Consider the following 24,710-nt stretch of genomic DNA (forward strand, 5'->3'; position numbering starts at 1 on the left):
ATTTCATATAAAAATTGTGCTAACCTTTGCAAATGTGGAGTGTGGAACAGAGAAAGCAAGATTCTGAAAAGTTTGCATACTGAGAGCCAAAATAAACTTTCATCTTCAGACAAGTATGATTATTATTTATTATTATTATTAATTAGATTTTTATACCGCCCTATCCCCGAGTTGGAAGAAAGTTGCACTATTTTCAGTTAAGCTTGTAAATAATTGTTCATAGACATAGAGACTTAGGCTGCATTCAGATATTGCATCAGCTAGAATTAATCCTGAATGAGTCTTTTGCAGTGGTTGCTCTTGTCCTCACTCTTCTTGATATGTAGAGCATGATGAAGGAATCCATAAGCCTTATTCTGATTAACCCACCAACTTCATCAGTCTTAATGTCAATGTGATGTGAGTGTAGCCTTTGGATTCTACTCCCTGTTCTCAAATCTATCATTTCTTCCAAATCTATCTTCAGTGCAATAGATTATGCAACACATAATGGATTATGCAAAATGTTTTCCCAAAGACATACACACCATTTTACATTTTCTCAGATCCCTTGTTTCCTTTAAGTGCATTTTGCTTCTGTAAAAATATAGTAAAAGCTGTGGGAGCTGCCAAAAAGAGAGAGGAAATAATATGGAGGATACTGGGGAATATTAGATGCCTCCCACAAGTTCTTGTAAGTCCCTGTTTGTGCAATACAATCATTCATCCTTATTCTAAACTTAGGAACAATGATTGCAAAACTTTTATTCTGCATGGATGCAGGTGCATTTGTAACAGCTCTAGGAAGGCAATAGTTTTGTCCATTTTGAAAACTCTACAAAAAAAGAAAACAAAGTACTATAAAGTATAAATATTTACAGTAGTAAAATAACCCAAGTGTTTGGGTTTCCTGAGTGTACTGGTTGATGGCCAGGACCTAGAACTAACCTTCTGTGCTTGTAGTACAAATTATAAAGTTTTCTTTGTGATTCTATACATACAATTCCTTTTTCACTGATATCATGCACTGAGTTGACTTTTTGATTGAGTTTTCCACTACAATCCAAAGATCTCTTCCACCCAGTTCAGACTCTATTAGCATATTAGGATTTTATTTTCCAATATGCATCACCTTCCACTTGCCCACACTGAACTTCATTTGCATATTGTTTGCCCACTCACCAAATTTAGAGAGAAACCCTTATCCTCCTTGGTTTTCACCCTCCTGAATTCATTGGCTGCTACATTGCTCATTCCCAATTTCAAATTGTTTGTGAACAAATTAAATAACATAACATAATTAAATAACATTGGTCCATTGTAGGACCCCACTGCTCACTTCCCTCCATTGTGACAACTTATTATCTGCATCTTGCCTTTTTTTGCTGATTTAATTGTGATCCTACAGGGTTTTCAAGGCAAGAGACATTCAGAGGTGGTTTGCTATCATTTGTCTTTGCATCATAATTCTAATATTCCTTGGAGGTCTCCCATCTAAATACTAATCAGGGTCAGGGCTGAAAGTGTGTGACTGACCCAAGATCACCCAGCAAGCTTTCATGGCACAAGTTGGAATTTGAATCTGGGTTTCCCAGGTTCTAGTTCAGTGGTTCTCAACCTTCCTAATGCCGTGACCCTTTAATACAGTTCCTCACATTGTGGTGACCCCCAACCGTAAAATTCATATATATAAAATATAAAAAGACCGTTTTCTGATGGTCTTAAGTGACCCCTGTGAAAGGGTCGTTCAACACCCAAAGGGGTCGCGACCCCCAGGTTGAGAACCACTGTTCTAGTTCAACACCTAAACCACAATACTATGCTGACTCTGTAATTTTTAATCCTTAAAAGGACACTTCATTTTATCTCATTACTTCTAAGCTCTCTTAGGAGTTTTTCGTGAGGTACCTTGTCAAAAGCCATTTAGAAATTAAAGTATATGAAATCTACCATATCGCCGTTATCTACATGCTTCTGAATCTGCTCAAAGAATTCCAGGAGATTGGTGTGGCAGGACTTTACTTTTCCGAAACCATTTTGATTTTCCCTGAGAACTTTTGTTTCTCTTTAATAACAGCTTCTACTCATTTACCCAGAACGGGCCTATAATTTCCTGGATCCCATCTGTACCACTTCTGAAAAATTGGGGTCACATTTGCTGTTTTCCACCACACAGGTCAGTTTTAGCAGCAAGCTATATATGTTTGGTAGTTGATCAACAATTTCATATTAGAGCTCTCTATGAGTTTTTCAGTGTAAGCCATCTAGACCTGCAGACTTGCTAGTTTTCAGTTTGCCTAGTAGTCTTAGAACTTACAGCCCCATTCATCTCGGGCGGGTTTCCCCTCTCCAAAGGGCTTCCTTGTGACATGGGAACCCCCCCCCCCAAAAAAAAAAGCTTCAAAAATTCCTCATAGGGGATAATGGAGATATGCTATGAAAAATATGGCATATCTCTGAGGCCGGCTCCATCAGTGCACAGGGGCTGAGTGGGCAGTGGAAGCTAAGGTCCTTTCCTTGATGTGAAGGAATTATTGCTATCTAATGTACTAATATAAAAGCATTGCTGCTTAATTCAGTTATTTTCAGTGCTGCTGAAGTCACATTGTACTTATTTGTATCTCAACCCATTTTCTGCTTCAGGCTGTCTAAATGCTGACCTGGCAATCACTGAGTCAGTGACTAAAGTAAGCCAAAGCTAAGCAGGGCCCGTTCCACTAGTCCCACTCTACTAATAATTGCCAAAAATGTTAGAGAAGTCTTATTTCTAATTTTTCTAGTCTCCACTGACATTTTTTTTCCTGATGGGCTTTATATTTTTATAAGAGAGTGTGCCTAATTTGCAAACATGAAAATGGGGCATGCACAACTTCCTAACAATAGAAGTTTTCTTTAAAATATACATGGTTGCTATATACTTGCTTATACATATATGTGCAAATGCCAAAGTCCAATAAACCATGGCACGTGTTCTGAGTGCCAGGGGATGGGGCAGGGTTTCTCAAACAACTTTATGGTACACGAAGTCTGAAGTTCAAAGCACAGGAATCAAATTCTGTCAGATGTAGGAGGATTCTGCACAGTAGAAATACAACAGTTTGACGAAGCGAAATATCCAGGTTTGGGGAAGAACTTTGCATGGGTCCCTTCCCCAAAGTGGGATTGCCCCATTCTATTTCCCTCAACCCAGGTTTTTTTTTAAAAAAAGTCAACATTGTGTTTTTGAAAAATCCCAGTTTGAACCCGCTACTGAGGGAACAGCACAGGCACCTAGCCACTTTATTTTTCTTGCCTCGTTGCCTGTTCTCTCACCTTACATCATGTCAGTTTCGTTTCTTCTGTGCTGCTGACCAATGTGATAGCCTGCCATTTCAGAAACATCCCCCAAGCACGTTTTCTCTTCTTGGCAGTGACTGTAAGCACCATTTGACCCAAATGTGTACAGCAACGGATTCACAACATTTCCTTTTCTTTTTATTGTTGGGTGTTCAGGGCACATAGCTAGGCAGATGCACACCTTTGGATGTGGATGGAGCATATTGCTTTGCTCCCTTTTTGGACAGATTTTATTATTTTGTATATCATAACATTAAGGGGGGATTGTATGTTTCATGTTTACATGTGTCATGGTTTCAATGTTCTAAACTTTTTTCCACACTGTAGAAATGGGAGGGGGAGGTCCTGCTTGGGCTCCCAGGGTTGTGGCAGATTCTCCACCAACCAGAAGTGATCCTTTAGCAGAGGGCAGGAGCGGGCAGAAAGAGGACTATGGTGATGGAATCAGAACACAGGAAGACAGGATCTTTGTCCCTGCGCATTTGCAATGTTAAAAAGAAAGGCTTGGTGCAAAGGGGCAGAAAGAAAACTGATTGTTTCCTTCACGGAAAACAGGCACTGATGCGAAGGACAAAATCGGAATAAAATAGACTCTGATTCAAAAGTAACGTATGTAACCTGTTATTATTATGCTGTGCAGAATCCACCATACACAAACTTTTGCAATCCCAGCCTGCAATCACATACAAATATAAACAATAGAGAGTCGATGCACACTAAATAAGGTTTCAACAAATTGCAAGTACCTCAACATTTTATTGTGGCACCTATTATTATCTTTGGGTTTGCGGAAAAATATGATTTTTTTAAAAAAAGGATAGAAGTAATATCTGATTTTTCAAAATGTGTCAAGCTGGGGCTATATTGTGAAATCTCAGTTGCCATTTTGGGAGTTGTGTAAATATATGAAACATGCCCGACATTGTTTGTGGGTTGAAAGAGTCATGTTAAAAGGGACAAGTAATCAAACTCAGATCAGCATGGTATTTCTTTGAAATACAAAGGCCAGCTTTCTGAAGTTATTAATTATGCATTTATGTGTTTATGTATGTATGGGTATTCATAATTTTTTCAGTGTTTCTGAGACTTGCCTTCTGAGATCAAAAGAAACTATTTAAGAGCTGCCCTGTCTGAAGTTGTAATGCATTAAAAATCCAAGTTTAGATACGTTGATATAATCTAGCATTTTTTCCATAGTTTTCAGATTCCTCCCATAATTGTCATCAGCCTTGGCCCCTGCCATCATCTCAAAATACAACATCATTATGTATTTCACCAGGGCTTTTACATAATCCAGAGAAAACTACATGTGCCAAGTTCTTCATGAAATCATAAAAAAAACCCTTAAAACCACACCATATTGACAAGTTACATTGTATTAGTACAGAAAACCAGCAAAGATATAGAATGTATTTTATTAAATCTGTGAACACCTACTTCCTTAAAAGTATTCTGCTTCTAATTCTAGGAAAATCCATTTTTCAGTTGAGACTACATATTTTATAATTTTATAATTAAGCAAAATAAGCTTGATAATGAATCCATTTTGCATTCCGTTTGGTACTGAAAAAATGAAATATCAGTCTTAAATAAGAAATTTTTAGTTTAGGTTTTGGAATTCCTTTGTCAAAACCAGGTACAATCCAGTGTGTGTGTGTGTGCAATTAATGTAATAAACAGCATGGTGTTTTACAAGTTCAAGCAAGTTGAAGCTGTGTACTTAATGTCTCTGGGTTCCATTCCACTGAAGAGACCTTTTAATGAAATACATTTGATTTTTCTATTTAAAAATGTATACCTTCTTTATGAATTGATGTACTTTTTGGTAAGCCCTGTATGCTCTGGTTGCATATTAGTAATTATTAAATTATAATATTTAATAGTGATATTATAATGTATCTGGTTCTTTTGACTACTTTTTATTCTTTTGCCTAAGTTGGATAATCCCTGGCTAGGTTGAGCTCATCTCATCAGATCTGAGAGGCTAAGCAGGGTCAACCCTGGTTAGTTTTTTGATGGGCAATCTCAAAGGAATGCCAGAGTCATGACATAGAGGCAGGCAATGGCAAACTACCTCTGAACGTCTCTTGCCTTGAAAACTCTATGGGGTTGCCATAAGTCAGATGTGACTTGATGGCACAAAAATTATAAATATATCTCAGGTTGCAAGAGGAAGTGAAGCCAATAAATCAACAAATGTTGGCCTTTATTTTGTATGTAATTACAGTCATTGATTTTTAGCATCATGTCAATTCCCAACTTCTGTAAATATGCTGAAGCAATCATTTGGCAATATTATTTTGGGCTCATTCCACACACGCAGAATAATGCACTTTCAAGCTGCTTTCAGGGCTCTTTGAAGCTGTGCGGAATGGCAAAAACAGTTGTGAAAGCAGCTTGAAAGTGCATTATTTTGCGTGTGCGGAATGAGCCTTAGATTTGGCCAAAATACCTTTAAAAATCTGTGGTATTAGTTCCCCCCCCCCCCCCGCCCACTGTTCAAACTTGCATTTTCTCTAATTGCCTGTGGCAGGGGTCCCCGATATGGGCACCTTTGGAATTTTGAGAGGAGATAGTGAATGCCACCTCAAAATAGTTGCTTATCCCAAACAGACTACCTGCTCCCTCGTGCCTCCAAGGAAGAAAGCAAGCCTGAAGGGGCGAATGGATCCACACCATGCCTAAGGTGCTTACCAGTCTTGATCCTCCAGTGGAAAACTGCTTTCATTTGAATGAGGGCAGCTCAGAAATAAGCCCTGGTTTATACTGGTCCCTTCTAAAAAAGGTTGGCAGCATCAAGGGTTCCATGACACCCTTAGGCATCGTATTGGGGAACCCTAGCCAATGCAGGCCAACAAGGGCAAATGTAGTTTGCATTTTAAATCAAATGGAATAATTATAAAAGGATACCATCAGACAGCAAACCTAAATAGGGAAGATACATACTTTTGGGAAGTGAATAATGTGATTTCAGACCTCTGGGTTCAATCCACTGTTTCCAGTTGTGGCTACTGATCAGTTCCAGATTTAGGAGGTAGCCCCCTGTTGTCAGAGCATAATGAAGTGCAAAATCATTAGTACAAATGGATGTAACAACTTTTGATGAGCTATCCATTCCATGATGACTAGATTTAATAAGCTAGTTTTGGCTAGTACGAAAACAGTCTAATTTATTGTCTTGCTGCTATCCAAGTCACCTTGTTTTGGGCCTGCTACATATAATAGAAGCATGCCTATGATTTATTTTACTGTTCCTTCAACTATGCCTATACTTTCAAAATGTTTCTAGAGATGCTGTATAATGTATGATTTGATCTAAAACTGGATTTGCTATTTTTCCTTATGCTCACAACACCTGGAAGGCATAAATAATTTTATTTGGGTGCACAGAGTTGTAGCAAAAATTACAGGCTATTGTACAGATTCTTGTGGCATTTGGTATCCATTTGGTAGAATATGTAGACTCAATACGCTTACACATTAAGTATTTGGTGGCTGGTTTATGCCTCTTCCTTTACTTTTCATTCAACTATCCCTTCTTGTTTCATAGATACCTGTGTAAAATGTGTTTGTTCCCTTTATACTACTACTTTTTACCCCCTTCTCACTTCTCCCAACCTGCATGACTGCTAATCCATGGAAGGGCCTGCTTGGGGAGGGGAATGTAGAAACAAGTGTGCTGCTGCTGCTGCTGCTGCTGCTGCTGCCGCCTCAGGATCCAACCCTGTTTTTCTAATTATGGCTATTCAGATGCCCCTTGGCAGTTCACCAGCAAAACAAGGTGAGGCTATCCCTCTTCTGTTTCTTGCATCTAGATCCTGGTATGGTGCTCTGTAGATATGGAGATTGAATTCAATTGAAATTATTAATAGCTACTGATAGATGAACTCTGTACATCCAGTCTTTCTTAAAAACCGTCTAAGCTAAAAATCACAACCAATTCTCATGTTTACAAATTCCAAAATGAATGCTATAATAGAAGGTGATGTGTCATAATATGCAGTTTGTATGTACTTTGATCTGAAACATTATGATTAAGAAATTATAAATCCTATCACAAAGACTGCAGTTATTCAAAGGCCAGCACGTGTAGGTAAGAGTGACTTTTATTTGGCTTCAACTGCTTTTACAGAATTGTAATTTTGGATGTGTAAGGGAAACGTGCTGAATAAAGGCTGACAAACCCAATTAGGCACATGCAGCATGTTCCACTGAAATAGTATTTTTCTGGGCTACTGTTCTAATAGATCTTCCATACTAGACTGTTGTAGTGGATTGCATCTCTAACTGACATTTGGGTCTTCTCACGTCCATATATTAAAACATATGAAACCACAGGCTAGTCTTTCCCTTGTATGTCTGTAAAAGTAGTTTATGCTAAGATTGAGTGATACCTTTTTTAGCCCTATAATTGAGGGACCTGTAATTTCTGCTACCTTCGGTGGTTTTTATTCATTTTTGTGCAGCATTCAAACATAATACATTCTTAGTTGCACAAATATGAATGAAAACTTAACAGGAAAAGGACATCTGAAATCCAAAGTGTATCTCTTTGCTTGTTTGAATGAACATAATCTGATGACATCTGATATCCAAAGGAAAGAAAAGGTTATATCAGTATTCACCATGGAATATGAATCAGGGGCTTTGCAGGCCACTGTTTGTTGTATAATAAAGGTGCAGGTAGTGTTTTTGTGGCCAGCTAGTATATTTGTAGCAATTGAAACTTCTATTGGAATGCAGCTTCTCAAACAACATAGATATCAATGAAATAGTGCCTGTACAACATGAGAAATGAACACCACAACCTACCCCCATGTGCTACTTCTACTGTGTTATGAACTGAACTGATTTATAGAAAACATAATATCAGAAAATGAGTACTCAATTGTTATATCGATGTTACTAGGGCATATTTTGCAAACTCTTAAAAGCAATAGTGTCATTGACAATATTGATTTCCATCTGGAATATACCCATGCACTTCACGAACTTCTGCTGTTCTCCTGGAGGCGACTGAGGGCATCTTGATGGGTGATTTCCCAACCCTTTCTCAGGGAGGCAGGAACTAAAACTTTCTACTTCCTGTTGAAGGCTTGGGCATCCATCTTGTGCCCCAGTATTTTTTCTGCCTCAGCAGGGACAGCAGTGCTTTACCAGGCTTCATAGCCAGTATAGGTTTCTATTTGTTTTTTCTGTGTTTTTCTGTGTGTTTGTAGGAATGTGTCTTCTTGATTTGTCTTCTATCTTTAAGCTTTGTTGTGGGCTTGTTTTCCAGGCTGAGAGAGGCCAGGGATACCTCTTAATTGGAGTTCCTGCCAAAACTGAGATTCGCGTAATGGCATCTCTGTCCTTTACCCCTTCACCAGAGCCCTTTAGTAGGTTTTCTGCAGAGAGCACCAGGGCAGCAACCTGGAAAGGGTCAAAGGAGCCCCAAGGGACGGCAGCTGCCCAGGGGGGTTCTTCAGTTTTGTCCGAGGCAGCAACAATGGAAAAGCAAGGTGCAAAGTCCCAACAGCCAAAAAAGAAGTGCAGGGATGTACAAAAAACTGCGCCGCTGCAAAGGAGCACCAGTGTCCCATGTAAAGCCGTAGAGGGTACAGCTCCTCCATCCCCGCAGCAGCTCCATGTGTCAGATGAGCAACCGAGCTGAAATTCTGCCTCAGGCAGAGCCAAGGAGAGCTGCTGGATGAAGAACGCGCTGGTGACCCATGCAGGGCCGCGGCAGGTTCTTGGAAGGGGGCTGCAGGGAGGGCAGGGATACCTCTGCCCAGTCTACCAGGACCCTATCTACCTCCAATCCATTGCAAACTGAATTCAATCCTGATTCATGGAGAAATGCTTCTCCTAGGCAGTTAATGGATATGTTTAGGGAGACAATGAGGGAGGAAATCCGCAATTACCTCTGGGGAAGAGATCACGCTAGACCAGAGTTTGACCCAGATCTCCCTCCAGGTCCCCCAGCCCCACCTCTTCAAGAGGTGCTGACATCCAAAGGAATCCCCTCCATATCCCAGGGGACAATTATGAGGACTTCAGTGAAGGGGAATTAGCAGATCAGTCTGGCCATTTTTATGAGGCTGAAAACCCCCCTCCTGAAACAAATGAACATTTCCTGAGGTTTTTTTAAACAGGAAAATTTGTCTTTGCTCACGGCCAAAACTATCTCTGCACTGGACCCAGATGATCCTTCCACCCCAGTCCCTAGTTCCTCCAGACCCATCAAAGGCTGCCCCAAAGGAAAAAAGGATTTTTCTCTCAACAGGCACAGGAATTTTTCCCCTTGCCAGAGTACTTTGAAAGGAGGATCATAAGGGAATGGGCTAATCCATCTGCCAGCAAAGGTTCTCCATCTAATTTCAAAAGACTTTATGCGGTACCTGATTTTGTACATCATATGTTTCAAGTTCCTCTGGTAGATGCCCTGGTGGTAGCCCTCCAGTCCAGAGGGCTGGTTTCGAAGGACGGGGAAGGGACCCTAAAGGATCCCACAGACAGGTGCTCCGACACAGTCATAAAAGGACCCATGAGCACCTAGCTTCAGCTGCCAAGATCTTGGCCCCATCCTCTACTATAGCAAGGGCTTTCATACTTTGGCTTAAGAAACTCCTAGACATGATTCCAGAGGTGGGATCCAACCAGTTCTCACCACTTTTATAGAAGTGGTTACTAATTTTTTCTGAGTGCCGAGAAGGGGTTACTAAAGCAACCTTCCTGCCCAATAGGGACTGGAGGTGCGTGTGTGCGGCGGCGCCACTGTTTGAATCCTACCACCATCGGAACCTGTTATTAAAATTTTTGGATCCCACCACTACATGATTCCCCCTGAAGATCAGGGGGTCAGGGAAGGACTGGATAGGGTGCTCTCGGCTGCTTCATACTTGGCAGATTCCACCTTCAATGCCCTAATGATGGTGGTCAGAGGCATGGCCCTAGCAGTAGTGGCTAGAAGGCACGCCTGGCCCTGTGGAACTTCATCAAGTCTTGCAGGGCCCTAGGTCTCACTCACAGACCATTCCACCAAGTTGGAGCTAGGGGCAAAAAAAGCTACAAGGTGACTCAACCAAAACCACATGTAATTTAGCTTCGTCTTTGTGGTAGTCAGGACATTTTTCATGTCTAGTTTGGTTCTTAGGTAAGGTTTTAGTCCTATAAGCTCATTATGGGTCTAGATACATTGCTTTAAAAGAGTTACACTGCAATCCTAAATACAGCTAGACTCCTCTAAGCCCACTGACTTACAAGGGGATTGGCAAGGGTATAATTCTCCTTAGGACTGTTTGGTCAGATTTCACCATCTTTTAAAAAAAATCCTTTTTATTAAAAAAACATTTTGGAAGCAAACAATAGGAATCTTTGGCAATGATGGTAATAACTGGGAACATCCCAGCTAAAGAAATTCCAAACCAGTGTGGGCACTGTTTAGTTAAAAGCATTAACATATGTAGTACAATGGTACACTTCCACATCAGTTTATCGTCTTGAAAAAAAAAATCTGGAGCACTCAGCTGTGTTGTGGGCAGGATCTGTGACATTATGTTGTGAATAAATACTCAGACGTTTAATGTGAACTTTGTAATACCTGTCACAGTATGATTGTATGACAGTAATACGTGCCACAAAGCTGTTTCTTAGAAACTCTGGGCTGTCAAAAATAACAAAATAATCTCCATTTCCAGCCATCATCAGCAAAATTGTTTTCATTTTTAAATATAAAGGTTCTTGTTTCTTTACTGTGTCCTAGGCTAGGTGGGATCTGAATTTTAAATTCTACTTCTGTTCTGAAGCATGACTATTCAAACTCAGGTTTATGCAAACATGCCTCACTTGTGTTTATTAGTGTGTTTAGTAGACTCGATTTTGTCTTGAATAAAGCTTCACCAAACTGCAAGTTTGTTAATCTAGCCTAATTCTTTCTGAGTCTTTCTGTGTAAACAGCTTTGAAAGTCAGCTTTGTAGAATTTACATTTCTCTCCTGATAGAAGTGTTGGGGAAAGATGAAGAACAAAAGCTGGTTTTCAGTTCTGATAGCAAGATAGCAAGCAAGTCTATCTATAGATAGCAAGCAAGTCTATTTATACTATGATATGCAGGAAAACTGGGATTTTGTCTGTTCCCAGTATGGATGTCTATAGGCTAGAGACCAGTCTGGTGCTTGCATGTTTCCATTGTAAAGCGAATAACTCAACTGGGGTTTCAGGCATCTGGAGGCTGCTCTTGACTTTAGAAATGAGATCCAGCATAGATACCCAGCTTTTCATTCAGCTTAGCTTAGTTTATATCCTCTGGTTTTCTCTGCCATGGAATCCACTAAGAGGCAAGTATTGGAAGCAGTTGCCCTCTATTTGTATTTTGTATCTTCCATTTGATGGTGAATCCTAATTTTGTTTGGAGAAACATGTAACTTTGAAATTGTAGTTCTCAACCCCAATACACTTGGGGATTCTGTTCCCTAAGTATGTTGATTTATCAACCAAGATAGCTTTTGAGACTCTTGAGACTTTGAGCAATCCCACACAAGAACTGCAGAAGTTTCTTGAGCTGATTGGAATGTGAGGCACTCATGTGAGAGGAGTCAGCTCTTCCCTAAATTGTCTCACACACTGTAGCAAGAAGATGAATCAAGGGTTTGCTGTCAACCTGGTCAGAGGTGATGCCTTTTTGATTAAAATTGCTCAAAAAGCTCTCTGCAAAGTTGTGTTGATTGCAGAAAATGGTGACACAGAATAACAACTGCTCTCTCGGTTTTGGAGCATGATGTTCAAACATATCCAGTATCTAGGTAGTTTACTTCAAATTGAGGACTGATAGATCAAAAGCAGCATTCTGGAAGGAAGGAAGTGAAAGCAGCAGCCTGTGGAGTAAGAACAAAACAATCTCTTCTCAGAGAGGCATTCATACACTGCATTGGTTCCTACACTAGAAACAAACAAGATAACTCAGAAATCATCAGCTGATTCCAATGAAGATTTAAGGTAGATCTGATATTTCAGCATCTTGTATCCAGTCTGAACCACCGGCTAAAATGAAAGTGAAAAACAGCCTCAAACTTCATCATATACACGATGAATAGATTTGAGCTTCAAAACAAGATGTATAAAACATGGTGGAAAAATCAGTGATTGAAAATCTCAGTGGAGAAATAATTTCTGTACTTTATACTTACACATTCCTCCTCAAATTTCTGCCAAGGTGGATCCAGTAAGTTGCAGAAAGAGAAATATTTAATGACAACCATTTGATTTTAAATGACATGAATCTACTCGGAGTTCCCTTACAAGATAAGAAGATTATCCATGAACAAGGACAGTTGTATCATTCATGTGATTGTATATTATGCTCTGGAAGATGTTATGAATGGAACAGGGTAAACACTAATGTTCACAACTTCTCTTGAAAATTTGAGCAAGATTGGAATTATGCTCCCACTCTAAGCCACTGGGATAAATATTGCCACAGATACATGGAACCAACCCATATATCTATATTCCCAAATGAGCATCCCAATGGAAAATGCAAGACCTGTGCAACCATAGTGCAGCTCTAGTTCACAAACCTCAACAAGAGCACAGTCCTTAAGGTGATGGAATCAGCTTCTGACACCAAAAGCAAAAAGGTCTTCCTACCTTCAGATTCAGAATGTGAAGTACTGTCAGAATCATCACCTGATGTTATCATTGGAACTTCTAATTTGTTTGAAGATCTTAATCTGGATAGTGAACAGTTACAAAGAATGGCAAACACATAGAATTGTGCTCAACCACTGACCTAGTTTTTATATTCTGTATGCATAATCTGTAGGACAAATTGCATTCCCTATGATATAGTCTGCTTGATGTTTCAGTGGAACTGTGGCTAAAACCGACCTCTTCCAGATTCTATGGCTACCAATCTTGATCCTCCTTGATCTCAGATTGCAAATGCCTTAGCAGACCAGGTGCTCAGGAGCAGCAGCAGCAGAAGGCCATTGCTTTCACATCCTGCACGTGAACTCCCAAAGGCACCTGGTGGGCCACTGCAAGTAGCAGAGTGCTGGACTAGATGGACTCTGGTCTGATCCAGCAGGCTAGCTCTTACGTTCTTATGCTGGAATTCAGTGGTGGCAGACATACTTCAAGGATGAAAATATAGTACCCCACAGCTCAGTAGACAAGGAAGGTGGAAAATTAGATATGATAAGGGAAGAGGCATACTCCTCATGTGCTTTAAAATATCTAAATCTCATGCTAATATGGACAGTTGATTTTGTGGGAATACAAATCTCTGTTCCTGTGGTTAATTACAGAGGACAAAAAGTTATTGTCAAAACAACACCATAAAACTTGTAATAGACGGTTTAATTAGGAATATAATTACAGTGGTGTGTGAGAGAAAAAAAATTGGTTTAGATATTTGACTCTCCTCAAAGGGACAAAACCAGAGCTGTAGTTATTTAGTTCTATCACAGATCAGGACTTGCAGAGAATAATGTTAGATTCAAGCAAGATCTCCTGAAGTAGCTGATCCTTAGTTCAGTTCATAAAGGCCTAAACCAATCAACAGTATACCATCCTACATACACTATAAGCACCTTTGATTTCAGCATTACAACACTGTCTTTCCTATAAGTCAAATAAGGGTCCTCATTAATAACAGGCCCCTTCCGCACACGCAAAATAATGCGTTTTCAAACCACTTTCACAACTGTTTGCAAGTGGATTTTGTCATTCCGCACAGCTTCAAAGAGCACTGAAAGCAGTTTGAAAGTGCATTATTCTGCATGTGCGGAATGAGCCACAGAAAATGGTTTCAAGAATCTAATCAGCTAATCCTTCCACAATATCTAAGCCACTGCCAAAAACAGTTTTGAGTATCTGAAAGGTTCCCTTCATAGAACCCAGTTTTGTGTTTTAAACATATATGTTAGCCACCCTGAGCCCGGCTTTGGCTGGGGAGAGTAGAATTAAGTAGAATTAATAATAATAATTTCAAGAGAGAATGGCAGGATCAAAATGTTCTCTACATAATTTTTCAGCCTTTGTAATAGAATTCAGAGGTCAAAGAGAAAATTCCCCCATTTGTCCAAAAGGTTCAATTTCCAGCATTATTAGTATGAGAGACTTAATAGTCTACTAGCAAAAGGCGCTGTTAAACAGCTACAGTCTAGAAGTATTTATGAAATGTGTTGTGATTGTGATTGCATATCTAAAAGAATGCATAGTATTTCCAAATTTAGACAATTGAATTATCACTGCAAATTCAGCACCACTTACATATTATCCTTCATCCAAAACAGGAATTGTGCCTTCATACAAACTGGGGAAAATCAAAACTAGATGTTTTGGATTTTATCCAAAGCAAAACCTTCGTCTGCTAAACCAGTTGGGAAAGAAGAAAATGCAGATGTGCTATTTCCAACCAGTCCATCATATGGTAAAAATGCTTCTGCTATAGTTTGTGTCCTCAGCCCCACCAAGGATGAGGCGTCTTCAAAACAACTTCACTGTTTGCTTTTATTGTCACAGAAAATCAGAGGAAACATCCAGAGATATTATACATTCTTTGAATTTATGGAGAAAATCACAATCTGTTGCTAGATGTTCCATTCAGCATTTTAATTCTGCACATAACAATTAAAACAGACATGTATAAACATAGATGCAGATGAGTCTTCTATGTCCAAATGTCCTAGAGTTCAAAACAAAGCTCTACAGCATGATTACTTTCATTTGCCAATCTTCTACAAGTAAAAGTAGGTTACTACACCGGACACCAGCATCATATACTGTCTCAACAAGAAGGAAAAACGTGCTTAATGTTGTGTGAAAGAGCAATGAATATATGAGAATGATACATTCAGTGGAATAGAATGTTTCAGACAATTCACACTGCAGGATCCAAAATTGTATTCTTAGCTACGTTCCTCAACAGCAGTGGATTTGTTTCCTTAGGCAGAAAGGTTGATGAGGGGGCAATACTCCAGAGATCTGCCTTCTGGGGGGAAACAGCTGGTTTGACTAGATGAGATTGAATACCATTTCCTTAATAGTTTGCCACACCTCCTTCTTAATATTAGGTATTCACAAATTCAAAACAATTTCTAACGCTGGTCCTTTCCTCAAAATATTTTGCAAACATTTTCAGAACCCCCTGTTTGTCCACATTTATCCCCTCAAAAATGCTTCCTGGCCACCATTTTGTGGTTGTTCCGGTTTTTCTAAACTTATTAGATTCGTAGCTACAAGGCTTCAAAGCCTCATGCTGCAATTCTCTAGGGGTGATTTCTACGTAGCTACGTAGACACAACCCCCCAAATTAAACAAAAATAATGATGCAAATACAGTGCAAGACGTCTGGCGCAAGCTCAGAAAATAGTGCTGATGAGAAACTCCAGGGACTGTGGAGAGGCATGGAAATTGTTTTAAAGAAATCGCAGAGCAAGTGAAAATGTTTTCAACACATTTTCTCGAAAAGAATCGCTAGGGAACAGCATGCAAATAAAAATGTTTCAGAAATAGCTTTAAACCCTTAGCTACCCGGGTAGCTGAGGGTTTAAATTTAGTTTTGGGCTAAAAAAAATAGAAATTCATGAAGGAAACGTTTCATTTCCTGCCTGAAAATGTTTTGTGTTGTGCAGAAAGGCCCACTGTAAGCACATGTATGTATTTCAGAAATAAAACGTGGCCTAGTAAAAGTAAACGAATGTATTGAGCTATTTTAGCAACATGAAAGGGTATGTGGGCATCTCACCCATTATGTCTTCACAATTTTAATGGGATGGATATGCTTGGTGAAGGGATATTAGCTTCTCAACACCAAGCTACAAGGACTAAGAAGAAGATTCCCACATTCAATAATTTTCAGTCTGTTTCTTTTCTTGGAAATAAGTTGAGTGACTGCACTGAAGCCCTGCTTTACTAAATATGATATTGGGAAAGCAATAGAGTACATATTGACTTTGTCCCACAGTACAGGTCAGGAAGGTCTTTTTGAGAGAACCATGTAAATGGGGCACAGAAATTGTAATAAATATGCATTTGCTTACTCGTTGTTGACTCTTTGCCTTGGCTCTCCACCCCATCCCCAGCTACATAGCAAGGAGTGCTGCTGCTTTTCCTTTAACAAAATCTTGCCTTGCAGAACACAGCAATGGATCTCGTTGCCTTGGTTCCACCTCCCCCACCAAAACTACGCAATGAGTAGAGTGCTGTTGCAAAAAAAAAGCATCTTGCCTTGCCAAGCAGCAGTGGTAGAGCTTTTTGTCTTGCGCCCCCCCCCCCCCCGCCCAGAGCTACACAGCAAGGAGAGTGCTGTTCAGTGGCGTATCTACTTAGGGGAAAAGGGGTACGTAGGCGCCACTCTTCTGGTCAGGTGGGGGGTGCAAAATTGCCCCCCATGTGACCAGGAAGTTCTGCTGCCTCACCATTTTCGCATACCTCGACCCCGTCCATGTCAATGACACATGGGCAGGGGCGAGGGCATGCGAAAACGATGAGGCAGCAGGACTTCCTGCTGCCTCCAAGTGCCCTAAACCCCACCCTGAACTCCGCCCATGTTGTCATGGACATGCACAAGGTCTAGGGTGCCCAGTGCTCCCCCTCCTGGCTGGACTCCCAGCCTGCAGTTCCCTCTGACCTCCACTCTGAGCAGGCCAGAAGAGACTGCGGTCCACGGCCTCGGAGACCTGCTTTTATAAGCACTGAGGCCGGGGGTGGGCTTGGGGAGCAGGAAATTCCACCCCTTCCTGCTCCCCAAGCCCCACCCCGGTCTCAGTGCTTATAAAAGCAGGTCTCCAAGGTTGTGGACTGCAATCTCTTCTGGCCTGCCTGGAGGGGAGGTCAGAAGGGACTGCCGGCTAGGAGCCCAGCCGGCAGGGAGATTGTGGGTGGAGAGCCGGACACCCTAGACCTTGCCCATGTCCATGGTGACATGGGCGGGGTTGAGGGCACCTGGCGGCAGGATCTCTGTGCACCATTTACCCCTGGTATGCCTCTGGTGCTGTTGCAAAAAAAAAACCCCTTGCCTTGCAAAGCAGCAGGGATGGGGGTCTTGGCTTCTCCCCCAGGACTACACAGCACAGAAAATCTTACCTTGCAAAGCAACAGCAATGGAACTCTTTGCCTTGGCTTGCCCTTCCCCCCCCCCCCCAACCAGGGCTATACAGCGAGGAGAGTGCTGTTGCAAAAACAGTCTTGTCATTGGAACTCTTTGCCTTGGCTTCTCTCAACCCCACCCCAGGCTACACAGCAAGGAGAGTGCTGCTGCCTTTCCTTTAAAACTCACCAGTCACCAGGATAGAAGGACCTGGGGCACTGCTCGCCCCCCCCCCCCAACCAGTGTGAAGACACCTCTTTTGAACCTCGTTCCCTAAGCAAGGTTTTTCAAAAGCGGCATCTACCTGTCGGTGCGGTGCGAAGTGCACTGGTGTGAGGGTGCTGCTTTTGGCCCCTCCGGTTTCCCATTTACTTACCTCTCCTCCCTGTGCAGCTCTGGACGGCTGGAGGGACGCACCTACGCTGTTCCATGCGAAGCAGCCTCTGCGGGTCGCAGCAGCTTTGGGGCCACCCGCATGTTATCATGCAAGCAGTCCCGAAGCTCCACTGGCATGAATTATGCCAGTGGAGAGCTGTTTCCTGCCACTGTGCAGAAACGGCCATTGTTTTCATGATAAACCCACACCCACATCCTTGGTGAATGAGTTTGCTAGTCTCCCATATGGAACTGCACTGAAGATATGACGATGAAAACAAAGTTGCACTTATAACTTGTTCATCAAGTATCCTCTGTGCAGGTGCACATCCCTCCCTCCTTTCCCAACTGTGGGCTGCCATCTGCTTTGTTAGTACTCTTCCTCAGCGGTGAAGGGACAGTTGAGGGATGAACATTTCCCCCGTTTCCATCATGTGACCATTTGCACAGAAAACTAGACCACTCTGGGCTCCAGAGGGAGGGGAGGAGAAGGGGAGTTCTCCAGGCGCTCTGAGGCTTTTAGAAGCCTTCTGGTTTGTTCTCTGCAGCCGGCCTGTGCAGTCCCGTGCATGCTTGCACAGAAGACACTCAGTGAACAACGGTTGCAGGTAAGTGCAACTTTGTTTTCCAAAAAATGTAATTAAAAAACAATAGAGCACTCAATGGAAATACAATCTCTAGCCCCAACAAAAAAGTTCCAAAGATAACTTACTCCCTTGACTAGTCAAGAAACAGTATCATTGAGGTCAACAATAGCAACTATACTAAGGTGACCAGATGGTCACCTTCGTGATCCGGGACGGGGAGGTGGCGCTACGTAATAGTGATCATCATAGTTTCTGGGGCTTTGCTGTTTGGACGCCGTCACAGGCGGTGCGGCAGGGGAACGGCAAGCCCCAGAAGGCCATGCGCGCCTCATGGCCGGCAGCAGTGCACGGGAGTGCGTTGCCGCGACTGCCTTGCGCCCCCAAGGCAGTGCAGCAGCCTCCCCAAAGTAGGGACGATTTGTAGAACCCGCGGGACGCAGGACAAATTTGGCGTGACGGTCCCGCCAAAAGCGGGACGGCTGGTCAGCCTAAACTATACCGACAACGGCGTGTTCTCTCAAAAGTCCTCAAATGTGCAAAGTACTGTGAAGTGACCATTTGCCAGCTACAGTGGGGAAACCAAACCCTCTGTACAAGAAAATAAATTGTCACAAATCAGACATTAATAATACAATCACTCAGAGACTAGCTGGGTGAGGATGGCTTTTTTAAAAAAATTCAATAATATTTAAGTGTTGCCATGCTTCAGCGAATAAAAGTTTCATAGAGAGACCCCAGCATGAATATGCTGAGTTAGTATCATATCTTCATATGAATTTCATCATGTTTGTACTCAGTGAGGAGAGGGAATAACTGGGGATGGGCAATAATTTCACTATAGATGTCTGCGTACTTTATTGTTCTGACTTGTCAGTTCATCATCAGCTGGGAATGGTGTATACAGGCTGAATGGATAATGAGCTCTTTTGGCACAAGCTTGTTTTCATCTTTCGTTTCCTTAGTAATGAAACTTCCTTTCTATTTGAACTGCAACATTTCCCTTTCATCCTTGTTGTGTGTTTTTTTTTTACTACACATGTCTATATATTTTAACTGATTAAGAGTAACTAGGCTCTAATTCACAAGAGTTCATGTCAGATTTAAGGTGCCATAAGTAAGAAAACCATTGAACTAAAATAGTTGATATTAATAAATTGTTGGTAAGCCTTATCAACTGTAGCAGTTGATTTGGTTCAGCCTTGGTGGTATCTGCTTGGATTAAAGATAATACATTTATTTCATATGGTAAACAAACATACACTTATTTCATATGGTAAACAAACATACTCAATGCAAACAAAGTTTTTGCTACATCAATCATTCTATCATCATGATAATTCCAGCTATTTCAGAGAAAGCAACATTAGGAAAATATGCAAAGTACTTATTATAAAAGAAATGGTACAATAAAAATAGATTATGACAAACATATTGTACAAAATTTTCCATCTCTGGCATACAGCTGACTTATTTGTTTGGGTTTTTGTTTGTTTTACAGATAAAAGCAAAAAACTATGATAAAGTAGAAAAGGTGAGTGCTAGAGTACATCTACACGTTAAACTATTATGGAAAAAATATAAATACTTGGAATAGTTATCATTTGTCAATTAAAATGCTATGAGGAGAGCTGTGATGAACTAAATGTAAGTAATAAATACAGTCAAACCTGTAATATTTGTTAATGTTATAAAATGAGAATCTGCTATCTCTATCACTGGACAAAAAGATAGAAAGCACAAATGGCCCCACTTCAAGTCTAACCCTTTGCCTTCTGACAGTCTTGGAGAAGAAGGGACTAAGCAGCCAAGACTGATGGGAAATTTTGTTTAACCATACACCATCAAACAGAAGAATCCACAATCCCATGGAAAAGAGCATTTTCACAATAAAAAAATGACTACAATGGCTTGGTTCAGATATAAAGGCAATCCCCCACATAAATGTAACAGGAGTAGGGGCATGCACATAAAAATATTCAGATTAATTTTGGATCTGGATTTGGAAAGAACAGGGTTTTCTTTATCCAGGATGTCCAGGACTCTCCATACAGTTTTTGGACTTTTTCAGGGTTTTTTGGAGGTGGAGTTCCTGAAGATTTGGGACCATTTCAGCTATTGACTTCCCTAGGCAGAAGGAACAAGGAGAAAGAGAAAGATGGTTTAGCCAAGCAGCTGTTTGGAAATGTCTCCTTCTGATTAAATTTTAAAGGGCTCAAAAAGAAGATCTGCCAGGTCAAACCTCACAGAAAATAATGGTCCTTTAACATTTAAAAGGATTGGAAAAATTTGCTAACAGTTGATCACATACACCTGGCTTGGGAGCTGTAAGAAATAAAGGAACCATCATTTCCTACGGTCCATAGATCGGCCAAGTCTACCACCCATTGGAAATAATTGTTTTCTGTGGGTGGTAGAGAGGTCAGGTCTACCCAAAGAAAATAATGTCCACATAAATAATAGCCTGTGGTCAATAGACATGGCCTCTCTACTTACTATGGAGAATAGTTGCTCTATTATTTCTTGAGAGTGGTAGACCTAAGCCAACAAGTTGCTGTAAAAACACAAATTCTATGCAGCTCTTATATAAATCTGTGGTGAGACCACACTTGGAATACTGTGTACAGTTCTATTTACTGCACCTGAAAAAGTTCACTGTGGGGTTTGAAAAGGTGGACAAAAGAGCAACCAAAATTATTGGGACCAGAGCAGATGCCTTATGAGGAACTCACTTAGGGCTGATTAGTTTAGAAAGAAGATGAGTAAGCAGAGACATGACAAGCTCCAAATTTTGTACAATGTGGAGAAAGTAGATGGGGAGGTTTTCTCCCTCTCCTATAATACAAACCTGGGGTTGTCCTCTGAAGCTGAAAGGTGGAGATTTAGGGAAGACGAAAGAAAGCACATAGTTAAAATGTGGAACTTGCTGTCTCAGGATGGCTTGATGACCCCCAACTTGGAAAGCTTTAAAAGGGGAGTGCACAAATTCTTGGAGGGTGAGGCTATCACTGGCTACTGTTCATGATGGATATCTGTTCCCTCCAGGGCCTCTTTATATCAGTTACTGGGAGCACAATTGAAAGGATGTTGTTGCAGTCATCCTGCTTGTGAGCATCTTAGAGGCAGCTGGTCAGCTGCTGTGTCAACAGATGCTGGACCTGACAGGCCTTTGGTCTGATCCAGCATGGCTCTTCCCATAGAACATCTTTTAATCTTTAAAGAGAATTTAAAGACCAAATTACTCTTTCTCACTCTTGACTTCTGGTGCCCCAAACCCAAAACATTCCCCAAATCCTGGGAGATAAATTTTCATTATTCCTAGAATTTGGGAGTGTTTGGGATCATTCTAAATATCCCAGAGAAGATGCAAAGCAGCTAATTTCCAGTTTATATTCAGCTTGGGTATGTCTGAGTGCACACTCCTACTCAGGATTGTGTGAGTCTGCCACCAGGCTCCTAAGCAAACTGTTTATATAGAGATACTACTGGTGGGAACTGTTACGTACGACTTCTACACTGCTGGTAATACTTTCTGAGGCAGTGCAGACATTCAGTTCATCACGGCTGCATGAACACCTTGTTATATGTAACTGCTGATTCTCACAAGTGATTCCTTTCTGTGAAAGCTGGTAGTCCGCAAGCCGAATTACACTGATCGTTTCTGGCAAAGCTTATGCATTTGCCTTTTGACAATCTTGGAGATGAAGAAACTGAGCAGCAAAAAATGATGTGGAAAAGATTCAATTTAGCCACCAGTCAACAAATTAAAGAAATTTCAGTACAGTTGAAAATTTTGTTCATCATATCCAGAAGATTAAACAATGGAAATGATGGTAGTAGGGAAATTGTGGGGCTGCCACAATTATTTCTAGCAACCTGTATAATATAGCTCAGCAGTTATGTTTCAGGCTCAAAGAAGATGATATTTGGGGAAATCTAATGAGATCTTTCCTGCAATTTAAAATCATATAGGGAAGGAAAAGGTATCATATTTTAAATCATATAGGGAAGGAAAAGGTAATTTAACCTTTCTGCCTTGTATGGTTTTGCATACTGAAATGGTCACCATGACACTTTTACTGACTGTTCAAATGCAAAAGTCTGCCCTTTCTTTTTTTTCTTTTAAAGGGCCATTAGGATTGCGTGGGGCTGAAATTGTTTTTAAAGGATGCACTTCAGTCCATGATCTGTGATTTATATAGTTTCACTCTTGGTTGCTGTTCTAATGCAGTATCAATGTATTTACAAGCCCTTCAAGAAAAAATTGCTCATGTGAGTTTTATTGTTCCTCAGTAGTTTAATATGAAACACTGGTAAGTATATATTGAGGTCAGAGTAATATGCAAATCTAGGCATTCTAGGAAGCCTCTTCCCAACTGAGGTACTGGAATCTTGTTCAAGAAATCTTGTATCTGTCTGCTTTTCTTTTGTTAGCAGTATAATGAACTTTAATGTTATTTCCAAAACTGTTTCAGGTTTGAACACAGACAAAAAGTCTGCCTCAGATATAAGAGCTGTAGTGGGATAGCTTTTTCCCATAAGGGTTACTTTTAGAGCTGTGCTTTCAGTAGTTACATCTGTGCTTTAAGGTGGGTATTGTGCAGTGTCCTGACCTGGGTCGTCCAGGCTAACCCAATCTTGTCAGATTTTGGAAGCTAAGCAGGGTTGGCCCTACTTGGATGGAAGACCACCAAGGAAGTCCAAGGCTCTATGCAGAGGCAGGCATTTCTTACTTTGAAAATGCCACAGGGTTGCCACAAGTCACCTATGACTTGATGGCACTTTCCATCATTAATATTCAGTTTCCTAACTGAGAAGTGTACCGTTGAGCATGTACTGCATCACTCCAGTTGGTGCATCTTTTCTCTGAAAGAGCTAAATTTCAAAGATGTAATGGTCTACTATTGTCTCCTTATGGGCTCTTGGTTCTTTCTCATTTATATAAATAGTTGTTTCAGCGGTGCCTTATGAAGGTTTTACACATTGACCTGTGGAAATGCTACCTTTCATATGTGCGAGAAACCAAAGGGAAGCTACCCAGTTATAAGTAAGTACATATTGGTTCACTTTATTCTCATTTTTATTTTCATCCAATTCACTTTTCACTAAAGAGCACTGGAATTGGAACTCTGTCTCATAGACTAGTATTCAAGTATAAAAACAGGTTTAGGTGACTTCTAGTAGTTCTGTGTTTCATTGTAGCACATATGTTTCCGGCATCCTTCCAGCTGATGATTATGTTCCTTTGCTGATAGTGCTGGCAAAGTTGCACTGCTGAGACATTGTCCTAGGCATTCAATAAGAAAGATCAATTATTTTTTCCTGTGGTTTGGTAGTTTCATGAATATGCAATCCTGTAAGCTGTCCTGATGTCTCCTTCTCACTTGCATATTACTGCTTGTACCACGTGCCTACACAACATAAAGGAACACAGTCAGAGCCAGGATATTTATGTATTTATTCACATTTTTATCCCAAACCCATCATGCAGTGCCTGTATAACTCCAGAGTTCCGTATGTAGCCCTGGGGAAGCCACTTTTTCTCAGTCTAAAATACCCTTACAGGAAAAAAGGAAGTAGATTGTCTCTCTTTGGGAGCCCCCGTGAAACTCTGAAACCATATTTAAACTTTCCCCACATTTAAACATATTTAATTAATAATATCTAGCCTCGTCCTGTGTTGAAGGTAGCTAACAACAATGAGGCTACATCCAGATCACATTAAACTGCAATTAGCAGTGATGGGCATAATTGCTTCCCTTCTTCTGTCCTCTCTTTTCTCATCTGGAGTACAACAAAAGCTTTCTTGTTTGAAACAAACACTGTCTCCCTTGATACACAAATATGGATGTTTGGCTGAATGAGAATCCTTACCAGCAAGGGTTATAAACTAGGGTGAAACCATTCTTTAGAATTCTGACTTGTGGAAAAGAAACAAATTCCAGGTCAGCCAACTACCTGCAGTTACAGGTCATTGGGAGCTGGATTTTTTTTCCTAAGCAAAGCCTTCTTAGTTGTGTTTTGGGTGGAAAAGAAGCAGAAAGGAGCATGTGAAAAAACAAGAAACATTTGTGCCCATCACAGCAAATGTTGGTTAGCATGACATCTGAATTCATCCTGAGAGTTATACAAAGAAAACTATACAAATGTAAAGCCCTCTGTCAAAAGTGTAATTCCAGAATAAAATGATAATGAGCAGCAGATTGTGATTAAAAGTCTAATTTAAATTGGAGTGCCTTGAATTTCTTTTTAAAGATTCAAAGAATCTGTGTAGACTTGTGAGTTGAGAATGTAACATTGAAATTGTTGGGACTAACTCCATTCAGACACTCAGATTTACAGTTCAATGGTGCGGGGGTGGGT

General features: G+C 40.7%; 1 protein-coding gene across 1 annotated transcript in view; it reads left to right on the plus strand.

Annotated features, from left to right (window-relative positions):
• The window catches only part of CSTF3 (cleavage stimulation factor subunit 3), an 88,387-nt gene that overhangs the window by 39,479 nt on the left and 24,198 nt on the right, over positions 1–24,710 (plus strand). The window contains exons 4-5 of the mRNA XM_048485000.1: positions 19,849–19,881; positions 23,297–23,394. Coding sequence (XP_048340957.1) covers positions 19,849–19,881; positions 23,297–23,394 — 131 coding nt within the window. The remainder of the gene's footprint in view (positions 1–19,848; positions 19,882–23,296; positions 23,395–24,710) is intronic.

This window comes from Sphaerodactylus townsendi, linkage group LG02 (assembly GCF_021028975.2).
Source record: "Sphaerodactylus townsendi isolate TG3544 linkage group LG02, MPM_Stown_v2.3, whole genome shotgun sequence".
Classification (NCBI taxonomy): Eukaryota; Metazoa; Chordata; class Lepidosauria; order Squamata; family Sphaerodactylidae; genus Sphaerodactylus; species Sphaerodactylus townsendi.